This window comes from Hemiscyllium ocellatum, chromosome 2 (assembly GCF_020745735.1).
Source record: "Hemiscyllium ocellatum isolate sHemOce1 chromosome 2, sHemOce1.pat.X.cur, whole genome shotgun sequence".
NCBI classification, from domain to species: domain Eukaryota; kingdom Metazoa; phylum Chordata; class Chondrichthyes; order Orectolobiformes; family Hemiscylliidae; genus Hemiscyllium; species Hemiscyllium ocellatum.
The window spans coordinates 135,153,961-135,170,614 of NC_083402.1; the positions used below are offsets into that span (position 1 = coordinate 135,153,961).

A 16,654-nucleotide genomic window follows, 5' to 3' on the forward strand; every position below is an offset into this window, starting at 1 on the left:
ACGAAGCCAAACCTGTTTGAATGGTAAATATAAATAATATTTTAAGTATTGTAAGTGGAAGCAAGAAGTGGAAGTGAAAAGACATTAGTAGATTAAGAAAATGTTCAAAACCATCCCAGCTATCCCTGGTTAATCTGTGCCTTTCTAAGTCAAAGTTAATCTTGTTCCTTCACATTGATTCAAGTAAGTTGCCCATTAGTGAGGTCAGTCTATTTGGCCTAGAAAACTATGGCCTATCATTTGCAACCTTTTAGAATAATGATACAACTTTTGCAGACACCCTGTCATCTGGTACCTTGCCTGTATCTAGTGAGGATTTCAAAGTTGTCCTCAGAACATCTGCTATTTCCTCCCTGGCTTCCTTTAACAGCCCGATGCTCAGTCGTGACAGTATGTACTATTTGCAAGGTTCCCTGTAGAAGTTCAACAGGGCTGCTTAGACAGGATCTTCCAAACCCATGACCACTAGTATTTAGAAGGGTAAGGGCAGTCAGTGTTTTGGAAATCTGTAGGTGTATAAGTAGATGTATCTTTCTCTCTATCTCTCTCTCACTCTCTCTCTCTCCCCCCCTACTGTGAGCAGAGGTAAAATAAATTCCTGCCAGAACAGTGCTTCATGTTTTGTTTTGTCCTTCTCCATGTAAGATCTGTCTCTTGTCTTGTCTCCTAGTATATCTGTTTGTACATGCTATGCATCTTTTTAAAAGGAATAAAGAGTTTATGTTATAGAGAGTAATCAGTTTGCAATTCTGAGATTTTTTCCTGCAATTGTTTAGAAACAACTGGGTTGTGATAAATACCTGATGCCTTGCTAAGTACAGAAACTCGGTGTGTATTTTACGTTCGTGATGACTGCGGGAAGAGTGGGGATCAATTTCTAGTGCACTACCACAGTGAGTCATGACAAGGGACAGACAATTTGAAGTTTTGAAAATGCATTGTATAGTGTGATGGCCTTTTTTACTGTGCGCCTTGCAAAATTGATTGAAAGTTGGACATTCCCTTGGTGCAAAAAGCTACTTCTTCCACGTGTACTGTTCTGTTCAGTGTTTCTAGTCACAATGTTGACTGTTGAGTTTGTACTAGAACCCATCATCTTTGTATATCTGCATGTATCCATCAGTATCTGCTCTGTAAAGCTTCCATGGGGTGATGTGGTTCCCAAATCAACAATTCTGGTTGCTACCTTAGTATGTGAATAATCACATGGTGAACCATTTTCTCAGTATTTGCTAATTAACTAATCTATAAATTGTGTAAATTATGCAAATTCTAGTCAAATAATATGGATATTTAATCTGACTCTGAATTGGCTTTCTATTGTAGTCGATACATTTTCAGGATCTTTGAGCTGCTAATCCTGATGCAGAAAGTCTGTGGTGACTTTCTAATCGCTAAGCAAGTTTTAATGGCTTGCTTTTCTGCTACAGGCATTACTGAATGTAGAAACCACAATTCTAAATGCTAATTAAGACATTTGAAATTCTGTTCGGAAGGTTGTTTCACCCCAGTTTAAACTAGAGGAATTTTGTGGACATTCTGACAATATTTTTATGACTGTCCCTTTCTTGTTGTTGATCCAGCACACTAACATTTCTCAAGTGAGTTAAACTAGCTTCTTGTTAAGGATTTGTCTGCTTACCAGCATGCTGTATTTACAACACTCATTGTTGCTAGAACAAAGACACCAAGGATTTTCTCATGCGCTTTAGTGTGACTATGTATTTCACCTCTAAGTTAATTTGCTTGACTTTCCCAACATAATAGGCCTCATCAGCGTCATGTTTTCCGATCATTCATCATGTTATGTTAATGACAATGTTCTAATTGTCAAGAATAAGTAATCAGGAATTGATTAACTCTGTGGATTATTTAAAACAGTAAACACATTATAAGCTTTGAAGCAGGCATTACAGCAACCAACTATTTCTATGTCTCCAACTAAACCACAGTAAGTTAACTGCCAGGCAGACATGTTACATTATAATCACGCAGTAAATGGAGTCCTTAAAGATGAATTCTCTTAAAGGCAGCATACACATAATAAACAAAAAGCGCAAAACATTTTCTCCTGGATTCCCATTCACTCCAGTCTTGCTTGGGCTCCTTGATGGCAGACTCACTCAAATACTGCCATAACATCAAGGGCAGTCACTCTCACCTCACTTCTTGAGTTAGCTCGTTTGACCGTGTTGAGACCAAGGCTGCAATGAGGTCTGAAGCCCAGAGCCCTGGTGGAATCCAATGTGAACATCAGTGAGTGAGTTATTCTTTTGCAAGTGCCACTCGATAGCACAGTTGACAAGTTCTTCCATCACTTTGCTGATGATCGAAAGTAGACAGAAAGGGGATAATTGGCTGGGTTGAATTGGCTGGGAGATGCCAGTATTGGGGATGTACTGGAACAATTTGGTAGGGGCACAGCCAGCTATGAAGCATATCTTCAGCATTATTGCTGGAATGCTATTAGGACCCATAGCTTTTGCAGTATACTGTTTCTTCAGCTGCTCCTTGGTATCATGAGGAGTGAATCGAATTGGTTGTAGACTGGCATCGGTGATGCTGGAGATGTCTGGAGGAGGTTGAGATCATCCATTTGGCACTTCTGGCTGAAATTGTGGAAAATACTTCAGTTCTATCCCTTGCACTGATGTGCTTAGCTCCAGCACTACTGAGGGTGGAGATATTTGTGGACCATCCACCTCCAGTTAGTTTCCACTACCATTCATGATTGATTCAAATTCAAAGATATTGCCACTTGTAGTAGAGAAGCTGAATTATTGTTTAATCTCAGTTCTGAAATTGATTTTTGTTAACTTGTGTTGTTTAGCTATTAATTGACTATGGGCACCACTGCCAGCACCAGCAAGCAGACTACATCAACCATCCAAGCACAATGTGACAGGGATGCCAAACCGTCTGGATTTGACAATCGTTCTGAAGATATTAACACTGCGGCAGGCTTGGCAAAATCCATCATCACCAACAAAGTGGCACCTGTTGTAATTACGTGAGTAACAGAAGTCAGGGGCAAGACACTGCTGATGTGAAGGTTTAGATATCACAATAATAATGAAGAGGGTTCCCTCAGATTACAACAGGATCTTGAGTAGATGGGCCAATGGGCTGAGAAGTGGCAGATGGAGTTTAATTCAGATAAATGCGAGGTGCTGCATTTTGGGAAAGCAAATCTTAGCAGGACTTGTACACTTAATGGTAAGGTCCTAGGGAGTGTTGCTGAACAAAGAGACCTTGGAGTGCAGGTTCATAGCTCCATGAAAGTGGAGACGCAGGTAGATAGGATAATGAAGAAGGCATTTGGTATGCTTTCCTTTATTGGTCAGAGTATTGAGTACAGGAGTTGGGAGGTCATGTTGCGGCTGTACAGGACATTGGTTAGGCCACTTTTGGAATATTGCGTGCAATTCTGGTCTCCTTCCTATCGGAAAGATGTTGTGAAACTTGAAAGGGTTCAGAAAAGATTTACAAGGATGTTGTCAGGGTTGGAGGATTTGAGCTATAGGGAGAGGATGAACAAGCTCAGGCTATTTTCCCTGGAGCATCAGAGGCTGAGAGGTTACCTTATAGAGGTTTACAAAATTATGAGGGGCATGGATAGGGTAAATAGACAAAGTCTTTTCCCTGGGGTAGGGGAGTCTAGAACTAGAGGGCACAGGTTTAGGGTGAGAGGGGAAAGATATAAAAAAGACCTAAGGGGCAACTTGTTCACACAGAGAGTGGTACGTGTATGGAATGAGCTGCCAGAGGCTGTAGTGAAGGCTGGTACAATTGCAACATTTAAGAGGCATTTGGATGGGTATATGAATAGGAAGGGTTTGGAGGGACATGAGCCGGGTGGTGGCAGGTGGGACTAGATTGGGTTGGGATATCTGGTCGGCATGGACAGGTTGGACCAAAGGGTCTGTTTCTATGCTGTACATCTCTATGATTCTATGACTCCTCAATCACACCCAATATGCGGTCACCTTTCCGTGACACTACTTCATGTAAATGCAGGCAATATAATAGGTGCCCTTTTAACCTCCCTCTTCTCACTGACCCAAATATTTATTTTAGGTGAAGCAGCAATTCGCTTTCAATTAAAGTTACTTTATCCACTGCATATGATGTGATCTTTTTTACACTGGGGAGACTAAGCCCAGATTGTGTGGCTCCACTGAGCCTGTAAATGCAAACTCAAGCTTGTCATTTGACTGTACACCTTGCTCTCACAATGTCAATTTTATTATCATCCTAAAGCAGTGTGCCAGCGTGAATCAATTCACATTTGAGGGATAGGATTTGTTTTTCACATTTTATAGGTTTTGGGACTCAATATTAAGTTCACCAATTTCAGAACATAACCCCAACCCCACATTTTATTTAATTTCCCTTGCATTTTATGGTATTTAACTCTCTTATCTTTCTTCATATTAGCTATTCATGATTTTGACATTTATGCCTCCTTTGGATACATTTTCTACTTCTTCACTTGTCCCATTGCCACTTCCTTTCGATATTCCTGCCATGTCTTTTGTTGTTTGATGTCTCCAGCTTTTTACCTTTTCATAGACACTCCCTTTATTTTTTCCACCCACTCTATTTCACTTCCATAAAAGCTGGTACATTTCTAACCTTTTCCAATTCTAATGAAAGATCACGACTTGAAAGGTTCATTCTGTTTCCCTCACAACAAATGTTGAGTATTTCCAGAATTTTCTGTTTTTATTTTCAAACATTTAACGTGTTATATTTTCTATAATATCTCAGTAGCTGGGCAAGTATGGATATTAGGCTGTGTTACACTATTAAATTAACCCACATCAAATTTCAATATGAAAACAGGGATTTTAAAAATTTGTGTATTAAAATAATTTCAAATTGTGACGAGCATATTATAGTCCAGAATCAAGTTGAATCCTTTCAGTGTGAACTTGATCTTCACCTTTAATAGAGGATGCCCAGGGGATGTGGGTGCTAGCTGTCAGATTTCTCTTTCTGAGCATAATTAGCTGGCTTATCACTGTACATAGGAACATTTGAACAATAGTATGCAGGAACATGAATTGGCTATTTAGCTCTTTGAAATTGTCCAACACTCATTTAGATCACAACTGATCTGTATCTTAATTGCTTCTACTCACCTAATATCTGTAATCTCCACTTCCATGGCATTATAAAAAGAAGTGTTGAAGTTTTCAGCTAGTTTGACCTCAACAGCGTTTTGGGTCAATAAGTTTTGATTAGATTCCCTACAGTGTGGAAACAGGCCCTTTGGCCCAACAAGTCCACATTGACCATCCAAAAATTAACACACCCAGACCCATTCCCTACCCTCTATTTACCTCTGACTAATGCACTTAATACGATAGGCAATTTAGCATGGCCAATTCGCCTGACCTGCACATCTTTGGATTGTGGGAGGCAAGTGGAGCACCCAAAGGAAACCTACACAGATATGGGGAGAATGTGCAAATTCCACACAACAGTCACTCAAGGCAGGAATCAAACCCGGGTCTCTGGTGCGGTGAGGCAGCAGTGCTAATCACTGATCCAGTCGTGCCACCCTAAGTGAATTTCCACTAATCTATGTGTAAAGAAGTACGTACCATTATTACCCTTGAACAGTCCAGTTCTAATTTAAAACTTATCTGAAACACCTCTACTGAGATAAGAGATTCTCTCAATGTATGGATATCCCTTGGTATCCACATGTAGAGTGTTCCTATGATAACTTTTGTAAGCTGAAATGGCCTAAAGCGAAGAAGCATTAATTTATTTGGGAAAAATTTCTCATAAAAGCAAAAATCCTTTTCAGATTTCTTTCAGTTAGTGAAAACAAGTACTAATGTAGGACTTTTATAAAAGCGAAGTAGTACAAAGCAAACTTTCCAAAAGCGGAGGATACCTGTATCATATCAACTGCTTTAGTCATCTTCAAAAACTCAATTAGATCATCTTTCCATCTATTGTTTTTAATGCACGACAAGCCTAGTCTGTGCAATGTGTTATTATGTTCTAGAAAGGACATTGGAAGTTGATGCAATATTAACTTTCGAAAGGGAGTTTTATATATATATTTGAAAATGCTTTTATTAAATCAGAGCGAACAAGGACATGACACCAACTGTTTAACTTAAACCTCTGCCCCCCCGACAGACACAGTGAGATGAATAGCCTTTGTCAGTGTTGATCCTGTGATGCCATAAAACCAACCTTAAAACTTCATCCTTCAAATCAAGTATGGGGTAAATTAACATAGTGTGAAGTAAGATAATAGTTTGAGGATATAACTAATAGAGTGGCTAAAGGCGAACCAATGCTTGTGGTGCATTTGGACTTTGAGTAAGCTATTGATAAAATCTGACATAAGAGGTTAATGTGGAAGATTAAAGCATATGTAATTGGGGTAATATATTGGCATGGATTGAGAATTGGGTAGCACGTAGGAAACAGAGAATAGGAATAAACGTGTCTTTTTTTGGCGTGGAAGGCAGTGACTATTGGGATACCTCATGGAGCCATGTTTGGGTTCCATCTATTCAAATGATGATTTGATTGAGGGAATCAAATGTAATCGTTAGAAGACACAAAACTGGGATTAATTGTAAGTGATGAGAAGCAAATAAAGAGATTTTGCAGTTATATGGACATATTTAATGAATGCGTAAAGCCATGGCAGATGCAGTATGATGAAGTTATCCATCTCTGTAGGATAAACAGCAGAATGGCAGAGTATTACTTAAGCAGTGATAATTTGGGAAATAGGGCCAGGGAACACTTGTGTACCAGTCACTGAAGGCAACCAAATAGGGTCAGCTTGCAGCTAGGAAAACAAACAGTTACAACATTTAAAAGATATTTGGATATGTACATGATTAGGAAAGTTTGGAGGGATTTGGGCAAAATGCAGGGAAGTGAGTTTAGTTTAGTTCGGGAACATGGTCGGCGTGGACTAGTTGAACTGAAGGATCTATTTTTGTGGTGTATGATCTAAATGGTATGTTGGACTTCATTGCAAGGGGATTTGAATGCAAGAGCATGGATGTCTTGCTGTAGCTGCAGAGGGCTTTAATGAGAACTTACCCAGCCTTTTAAGTGCAATTTTTGGTCTCCTTACCAAGGAAAGAATATACTCGTAACAAAGGTAGAGCAGTGAAGGTTCTCCTGAGATGGCAGGCTTTGATATAAGGAAAATGTTGTTGAATAGCAGAGCAGGCTCATACTGTAGAATGCCTACAGTACAGAAACAGGCCATTTAGCCCACTGAGTCCGTATTCACCCTCCAAAGAACATCCCACCTAAACACACCCTACTACCCTATCCACAGAGCCCTGCATTTCCCATGGCTAATCCACCCAATCCATACATTTGTGGACAGTGGGAAGAAACCAGAGCACCCAGAGTAAACTCATGCAGACACGGAGAGAATGTACAAATTCCACACAGTTTCCTGAGGATGGAATCAAACTCGGGTCCCTGAAACTGTAAAGCAGCAGTGCCAACCCTTAACTCATTGTGCGGCTCCTATTCTGACTCATTGTGGCATAGAGTCGTAGAGATGGACAGCACAGAAACAGACCCTTCGGTCCAACTCATCCACGCTGACCAGATATTCCAACCCAATCCAGTCCCACTTGCCAGCACCCACCCCATATTCCTCCAAACCCTTCCTATTCATATATCCATCCAGATGCCTTTTAAATGTTGCAATTGTACAAGCTTCCACCAAATCCTCTGGCAGCTCATTCCATCCACATACCACCCTCTGTGTGAAAAAGTTCCCCCTTAGGTCTTTTTTATACCTTTCCCCTCTCACCCTAAACCTATCCCCTCTAGTTCTGGACTCATCTACCCCAGGGAAAAGACTTAGTCAATTTATCTTATCCATGCCCCTCATGATTCTATAAACCTCCACCAGGTTACCCCTCAGCCTCCGATGCTCCAGGGAAAACTGCCCCAGCCTATTCAACCCCTCCCTCTATCTCAAATCCTCCAACCCTGGAAACATTCTTATAAATCTTTTCTGAACCCTTTCAAGTTTCACAACATCCTTCTGATAGGAAGGAGACCAGAATTGTATGCAATATTCCAAAAATGGCCTAACCAATGTCCTGTGCAGCCGCAACATGACCTCCCAACTCCTGTACTCAATACTCTGACCGAGAAAGGAAAGCATACCAAACGCCTTCTTCACTATCCTATCTACCTACAACTCCACTTTCAAGGAACTATGAACCTGAACTCCAAGGTCTCTTTGTTCAGCCACACGCCCAAGGATCTTACCATTAAGTGTATAAGTCCTGCTAAGATTTGCTTTCACAAAATGCAGCACCTCATATTTATGTAAATTAAACTCCATCTGCCACTTCTCAGCCCATTGGCCCATCTGATCAACTTCCCATTGTAATCTGAGGTAACCTTTTTCGCTGTTCGCTACACGTCCAACTTTGATGTCATCTGCAAACTTCCTAACCATACCTCTTATGCTCACATCCAAATCATTTATGTAAATGATGAAAAGTAGTGGACCCAGCACCGATCCATGTGGCATTCCACTGGTCACAGGCCTCCAGTCTGAAAAACAACCCTCCACCACCACCCTTTGTCTTCTGCCTTTGAGCCAGTTCTGTATCCAAATGACTAGTTCTCCCTGTATTCCATGAGATCTAACTTTGCTAACCAGTTTCCCATGGGGAACCTTATTGAATGCCTTATTTTTTATTTCTTCTGCTTCTTATGAACTAGATTAACACAGTATCATTTACTTTTTCTGTATATTTTCTTTGAGTTAAATACCTTTTCATCCTTACTCTTTTATTTAAAATCCTTTTAGTCTGGCTAGGATTTAGTTGTTAATAATGCAGTCATTAATTCTATTTGGTATCTCATTATCCAGGTAATGCCTACTGAGGTTGTGAAAATTGCTTTGCCTGTAATAGAGACAGTAATTACAAATCAATAGCCACAATTTAAAAGGTCTGAAAGAGATAATGAGGTGCTGTTATAATTTAGAGTTTTCTTTTATTGTCCTCATCAAGGTAGGAGTTTCAGCATTGGGAAAAGAAAATATTTGGACTAGGTGTTCATTAATAACACAATGAACTCTCCAGACTAAGTGCACTATCATTGATGTGCATGCATTGTAATTCCTAATGTGATATTTTATCAGCAAGATGGGTAATGAGATTCATGAAATTGGCTCTGATATTATCGATTTGTCGCATTGATGGATTTATGCAAATCTACGTGGCCATTCTTTTTAAAACTAGGAAATGTTTCTGTTGCAACTGGAAGTTGGAAGGGCACTGGAGTCTTCCTTCTGTTCGAGTTACACAACAGGCGTTATAAAGGAAATAACTTGTATTTGTACATTCATGGCCTCAGGGTATTACAAATCATTTTCTAACCAATTAAATATTTTTTTGAAGTGTAATCACTGTTATAATTTTGGAAATGTAAAAGTAAGCTTGTGCCTGTCAACGTGCCACAACAGCAATATGTCAATAGCCGGATCATCTTTTTGGTGCTTTTTTTATACCTTTTGCTTATTCCTAAGGTACAACTTGAAGGAAGAATTTCAAGTTCATGATGATTTTCACAAGGCCCACTACGTCATTGGTTGCATGAATGATAATTTACCTGAGCACTACCTTGTCCAGGTAAGTCACCTGCTTTCTCTGATGCATGTTCTTGTACACTTTGAACATCAATTTCTCACAGAGTAAAGAAACATAGGTAAATATTATTGCGTTATGCTGTGAGTAAATTGCTAATGTCGATGTAAGGTATATTAAAAATTAAGTATCATCTAAATGATACATTTATAATACAGTCACATTAGAAAAAGTTTCAGCATCTATGGTGAATTTATAATATGGGGGCATGTTTGAATTGAAAGAAAACAATTCAGAGGACTTTTTATTGATAGGTCCTACATGATGCTATTGGAAACTTTGTGATTTTGAAACATTTTCCCATCTTCACGCAAAATGACTTTTTAAAATTGTGGGCGGCACGGTGGCACAGTGGTTAGCACTGAGACCCAGGTTCAATTCCCACCTCAGGCAACTGTCTGTGTGGAGTTTGCATGTTCTCCCCGTGTCTGTGTGGGTTTCCTCCGGGTGCTCCGGTTTCCTCTCACAGTCCAAAGATGTGCAGGTTAGGTGAATTGGCCATTCTAAATCGCCCATAGTGTTAGGTGAAGGGGTAAATGTAAGGGTCTGGGTGGGTTGCTCTTCGGAGGGCCGGTGTGGACTAGTTGGGCTGAAGGTCCTGTTTCCACACTGTAAGTAATCTAATCTAATTAAAGTTCTGAAAAAAATTGATGTTGCTGGTCTGCCATGATTTACAGTGACTTATGTTGCCAACCATGAACTAATGGATTTGATTGCAGAAGAGAACGGCCGCTCATCTGGTAAAAAGGGAGACCTTGAGGGGAACCAACTCAGTGAGCTTCATTATTCTGTGCTGCACAGCTTTCCCTTTACACCAATTTTAACTCATTTCTAAACTGCGTAAGCTTTAATTTAACCTCTGTCACACAACCAACTGCTTCTCTGTTGTAATGCAAGCATTAGCAGCACCTAGCAAACCCCCTCGCAGGGGCCCACGCTGGAAACCCTCAGCTCTGCCTCTGAAGAGGAAGCCACTTGACCCTAAGAGGATGCACCAACACGGCTTTCACCTACACCCACCACAGCTCATAACTTTCACCTCAGTGGGTACTGTTTCTAGATTAGACTCGGGAGCACAATCTGGTGAGCCGATTACTGTCTCTGCAGCTGCCCTAGCTCTCTGAATCTCAGAGGACTGTCCATGTTCAGGCACCTCCTCTGCCCCAGACAGAAGAAGATCTCATGGTCTCAGTGATTAATTACTTTGTCAAAATGAACAGGCCAGAACCCAGGACCTCTCAATTCTGGCACCAATGTTCACATACGATTTGAACATTGATGAACAGAAAGCTTTTACAGTTGATAAAATCTGTAAATTGTGATTGGGCAATCTCAAATCAATGGGGTTGGAGTCAATAGTGCCCTGATTCTGAGGGAAGCCAGTGATATTGGAGAATCCTACTGCCTGGGCTTCTTGATTTTCCTCCTCACAGTGAAAGGAAATAAAGAGTTGTGACTTTGAGAAAATAATATCAGTGACATCCTGGATATATCTGTGGTGGAGGACTGGGAGATGCCATATAGGTTCCCAGTTACCCTTAAAAATCCAGGCCAGCTGTAACATGGACAACCACTGGGAAAGGAGTGCCAGACCTACTCCAGCAGTGATGATCACCCGAGGCATCCTTAATCTGTTCCTGCACTGTTTTATTACAGCAATACAAAATAATGGCAAGGTCAGTACATGTGAATTGGTCATTTTTCTCAATCTCCTTGGTAGCTCTTCACCTTCTTCACTTCTGGAAGCTATGTGCTGGAGGTTGCTGTATCTACTGCGCTTGCTGACAATGTTCAAACTGCTCTCTCCTTTGTGTTGTCCACAAGGAATCCACTTCAGTGATGCCCATGGCATAGGCATCAGCAGAAAATGGTGGCACGGTGGCTCAGTGGTTAGTACCGCTGCCTTGCAGCGCCGGGGACCAGGTTTTCATTCCAGCCTCTGGCAGCTGCATGTGTGGAGTTGGCATGTTCTCCCTGTGTCTGTATGGGTTTCCTCTGGGTGCTCTGGTTTCCTCCCACAGGTCAGGTGAATTGGCCATGCTAAATTGCCTATTGCGTTAGGTGCATTAGAGGGAAATGGGTCTGGATGGGATACTCTTCGGAGCGTTGGTGTGGACTGGTTGGACCAAATGGCCTGTTTCCATACTGTAGGGAATCTAATCTAATCTAATCATTAGAAAGAGAACATCATTTAACTATCGGTACAATGAAGAGCCAGATTATGTCCACCCACAGTGTGACATGAAGCTTTTGCAAAGATCGTCAGTAAGGACCTCTGAGGTATCTAACATAAGAATATGAGAAATAAGAGCAGGAGTAGACCATCTGGTTCCTCAACCCTGCTCCACCATTCAACAAGATTATAGCTGATATTTTCATGGACTCAGCTTCACTTACCCGCACGCTCACCAGAACCCTTAACTTCTTTAAAAACCTATCTGTCTTTGCCTTAAAAACATACAATAAGGTAGCCTCAACTGCTTCACTGGGCAGGGAATTCCACAGATTCACAACCCTTTGGGAGAAGAAGATCCTTCTCAACTCCGTCCTAAATCTGCTCCCCCTTGCCTTGAGGCTATGCCTCCTCGTTCTATTTTCAATTACCATTGGAAACAACTGATTCTGTCTCATCTATTTCCTTCATAATTTTATATGTTTTTGTAAAGTGCCCCCTTGTTCTTCTAAATTCCAATGAGTATTGTCCCAGACTACTCAATCTCTCCTCATAAGCCAACCCTCTCAACTCCAGAATCAATTTAGTGAGTCTCCTCTACACCCCCTCCTGTGCCAGTACATCCCCCTCCTGTGCCAGTACATTTCAAGTAAGGAAACCAAATCTGTACACAGAACTCTAGGTGTGGCCTCACCAGCACCCTATACAGCTGCAGCATAACCTAACTGTTTCTAAACTCCATCCCTCTAAAAATGAAGGATAATATTCCATTTGCTTTCTTTTCATGATTCAAAATCCAAATATATATTGCACAACCAAACTGTTCTTGCTGAATTGGCGAGGTAGAATTTCAGCAAGAGTCCACTGTGATTGTTAACCACCCCTACCCTCCCCCCAACCAATCAAAAAGGTACCCTTGAACATCACAGACTATGTCCTCGCATAAACACAGTACAGTATGTGAAGGTAGCAGCTCCAAAGCATTGTCTTCAGGTCTTAGCTATGGAATTTGTTTCAGAAATGTAAAACCAAGGTGACAATTTTAAATTAGCGTCTAAATACTATTGCTTTGCTGACATAAGAGGAAAGCAATTAATGCGAACAATGTAAAAGTCATGATTGGAGGTGCTGGTGTTGGATTGGAGTGGACAAAGTTAAAAATCACACAACACCAGCTTACAGTCCAACAGGTTTATTTGAAGGGACAAAAGCTTGCACTTTCAAATAAACCTGTTAGATTATAAACTACCGTTGTGTGATTTTTAACAGAGTCATGATTATTGAGGCCATAATTTGCAATGTTCATCCTCCGATAATGTATGACCTGAGGATCAGGAGTGATATTCATCATGTCACTACTGATGCAACCATGTCACAGATCTGGCATCACATTGCTGGTGAAGTGCAATGTGATGCCAGATCTGTGACATGGTTGCATCAGCAGTGACATGATGAATGTAATTGCACCCAGCAAACGATTTTACTCCATTCGTGAAGAGAAAAATCTACAACCTACACCGCTCATTCTGCCTGCAATGGCAGCCATTTTGTATTGTCATTGTGCAGTTGACTTTTATGGAAGATGGTGAGGTTCCAACTTGGTGTCTTTGAAGTGACTTGCAGAATCTGAATGCGATGGAGGATGATCATCCTATTCTTTATGTTCTCTTTGTGCTGCTGGCCCTGGGTCTTCTGCTGTGACGTGAGTGAGAGGAGTGCATCAATAACCAGCAACGGCTTCTGAAAGCCATTGCAAAGTTTATAGAATTCCTACAAAACCACCGAGACAGCTAAGTTGCCTCACAAACTCTATTCAGAACAAAAGAAATTCACATCAGTTTAACACTATTTAATATAACATTTTACTTTAACAAATTGTGGAGAAGAGAAAGGATCTCTAATCTACAGAAATGCAATTTCATTTACACCCTTTTAAATTCTTAAAATACATACACACACACATTTATGATTTTTACAAATAAAAGACAGATGGTTTGATATAGATATATGGAAAATAATATAGACAAGGAACAAAATTCTGAAGATTAGAGGCCTCATAACAATGTGAATTAAATTATCTCTCATAGTTCCTTTTTATTTCAGCAAAGTATTGTTGTTGTAAATGTAATGGTTGTTCTTCATATTGGTAGTTGATACATTGAACCTAAGCATTTCTGTTAGACTTTTTCCTTTTGGCGTTCTTGGTATTTCTGCCTTTTCACCCACAGAGAGAACGGGACAGAGTGACGTTTTCAGATTCTGGTTATCTCTGGCTGCGTTGTACTACAGCTCTATAGCAAACTGCAGTTCAAGCAGTAGCAAGCAGACTTTGATTCATTCAATGATTCTCAGTGCCACTCTGTCTCACAGTAATGATCCTTGCTGTGAGTTGTTGAGTAGCTTTTTAAACAGTGCAAAATGGTCCAATTGCTTGAAAAGTCTTGTTTTCTCAGTGATGAATATGAAAAGCTTTCCTCTCGGTACATTTGATGCATGGTTGTGTCAGCCTGTTGATATCTCGCCTAGTCCTTTCAATTTTTTAGAGCACATGTAGTGGATCCATCTACAGAAAAACTTCTAATTGTCTGAAAGCGTGCCACACACACTGGAAGCAACCTGTGATACCTCCTGTGATACTGAGGTGGAAGCATGTTTTCTTGGTGCTATTGAAAATAGCGCCATGCAATTAATTTTCTCTTATGCACTCACAAACACAGACTTTCTACAGAACAGAATAATCTAGAAGATTGTCCATTTCTTCATGAAAGTAGTTAGGAAGTTTGAGCTTGGCCCTGTGTGATGTTGTTTCACTACCACTGTTTTCATCCATAATGTCTATTTTGCAAAGGTAATGGTTCTAGTCACTTTCTGCTGATTCTGTTCACCGAAGCCCCAAATCTAAAATGTTGTTATGATGCAGGACCTGACATGCATTTTCTGTTCTTGGATTTTCAAACTTTATGCTTTTCTTTCTATATTATTAATTCTCCATCCATGAGGTATAGGTTTCCACTCTGCGCCTTGCCCATTCCATCATCACCATGCATCAAAATAGCCAAGCACTTTCATCGGTGCTTGCATTGTTTGGATTCTGAGAGAATGAGACTTATGAGAAAGTTCCTGTGTTTGCAAATTAAGACCCAACACTCCCAGAAACAGATACTTAGGGTTTGCATGTTGTAAGCTAACATTGTCAGCAAGAGATGATAGGACTTGTTGTCGAGTATATCTCTAATGACTTATAGAGTCATAGCGATGTACTACATAGAAATAAACCCTTCAGTCCAACTCATCCATTCCAACCAGATATCCTAAATTAATCTAGTCCCATTTGCCAGTATTTGGCCCATGTGCCACTAAACTCTTCCTAATCACATAGAGTCGTACATTCATAGAAATGTACAGCACGGAAACAGACCCTTTGGTCCAACCTGTCCATGCCGACCAGATTTCCCAACCCAATCTAGTCCCACCTGCCAGCACCTAGCCCATATCCCTCCAAACCCTCCCTATTCATATACCCATCCAAATCCCTCTTAAATGTTGCAATTGTACCAACCTCCACCACATCCTCTGACAGCTCATTCCATACACGTTACACCCTCTGCATGAAAAAGTTGCCCCTTAGGTCACTTTTATATCTTTCCCCTCACATCCTAAACCTATGCCCTCTAGTTCTGGACTCCCTGACCCCAGGGAAATGACTTTATCTATTTATCCTATCCATGCTCCTCATAATTTTGTAAACCTCTATAAGATCACCCTTCAGCCTCCAATGCTCCAGGGAAAACAGCCCCAGCCTATTCAGCCTCTCCCTGTAGCCATCCAACCAGATGCCTTTTATATGTTGTAATCGTATCAGTCTCCACCACATCCTCTAGTAGCTCGTTCTGTACACGCACAATCCTCTGTGTGGAAAAGTTTCCACTTAGGTCCCTTTTTAAATATTTCCCCTCTCAACTTAAATCTATGCCCTCTAGTTTTTGATTCCTGAAACCTAGGAAAAGGACCTTGTCTATTCACCCTATCCACACCCATCATGATTTTATAAACCTCTATAAGGTCACCCCTCGGACCCTGATGCTCCAGGGAAAACAACCCCAGCCTATTCAGCCTCTCCCTATAACTCAGATCCTCCAACCCTGGCAACATCCTTGTAAATCTTTACTGAACCCTTTCAAGTTTCACACATCTTTCTGATGTAGTGAGACTTCCTGACAGGGGATTTCAAGACTAGAGACACATTTTTAAGGTGAGAGGAGAGACTCGGGGGCAAACGTTTTACACAGACGGTGGTACATGTGTGGAATGAACATCCTGAGGAAGTGGTGGATGTGGGTATAATTACAATGTTTAAAAAAATTTAGATAAGTTCATGAATATAAAAGGTTTGGAAAGATATGGGCCAGGAGCAGGCAGGTGGGACTATTTCAGTTTGGGATCACGTTCAGCATGGACTGGTTTGACCAAAGGGTCTGTTTCCATGCTGTGCAATGCTATGGCAATTTCCAGCTGACCTGATTAATATGACTAACGTAAAATAGTGACATGGAGTATCCCTACTCCTTGAGGTTCTATCTGCCATGTCATATTACATCTGAATAGGTTGATTGAAAGAACAGTGGGGCTCTTGTGGTGCAGTGGTAGTGTTCTTGCCTCTGGGCTACAAAGTCTAAGCTCAAATCTCAACTGCTCTGGAGGTGTATCAAAAAATTTGATTAAAAATATTTTTGAATGTAGAATTGGAAATTCAGAAGTTGAATCTTATTTGCTTGAGACATCAATTTTTTTGGTGAACCATTTA

The 16,654-nt window shown here is 40.7% G+C and overlaps 1 protein-coding gene across 1 annotated transcript in view; it reads left to right on the forward strand.

The window, feature by feature from the left end:
• Positions 1 to 2,843: 2,843 nt before the first annotated feature.
• Positions 2,844 to 16,654, forward strand: part of LOC132826225 (paladin-like) — a 119,262-nt gene continuing 105,451 nt past the window's right edge. Inside the window, exons 1-2 of the mRNA XM_060841908.1 lie at positions 2,844 to 3,010; positions 9,560 to 9,662. Of these exons, the coding sequence (XP_060697891.1) occupies positions 2,844 to 3,010; positions 9,560 to 9,662 (270 nt within the window). The remainder of the gene's footprint in view (positions 3,011 to 9,559; positions 9,663 to 16,654) is intronic.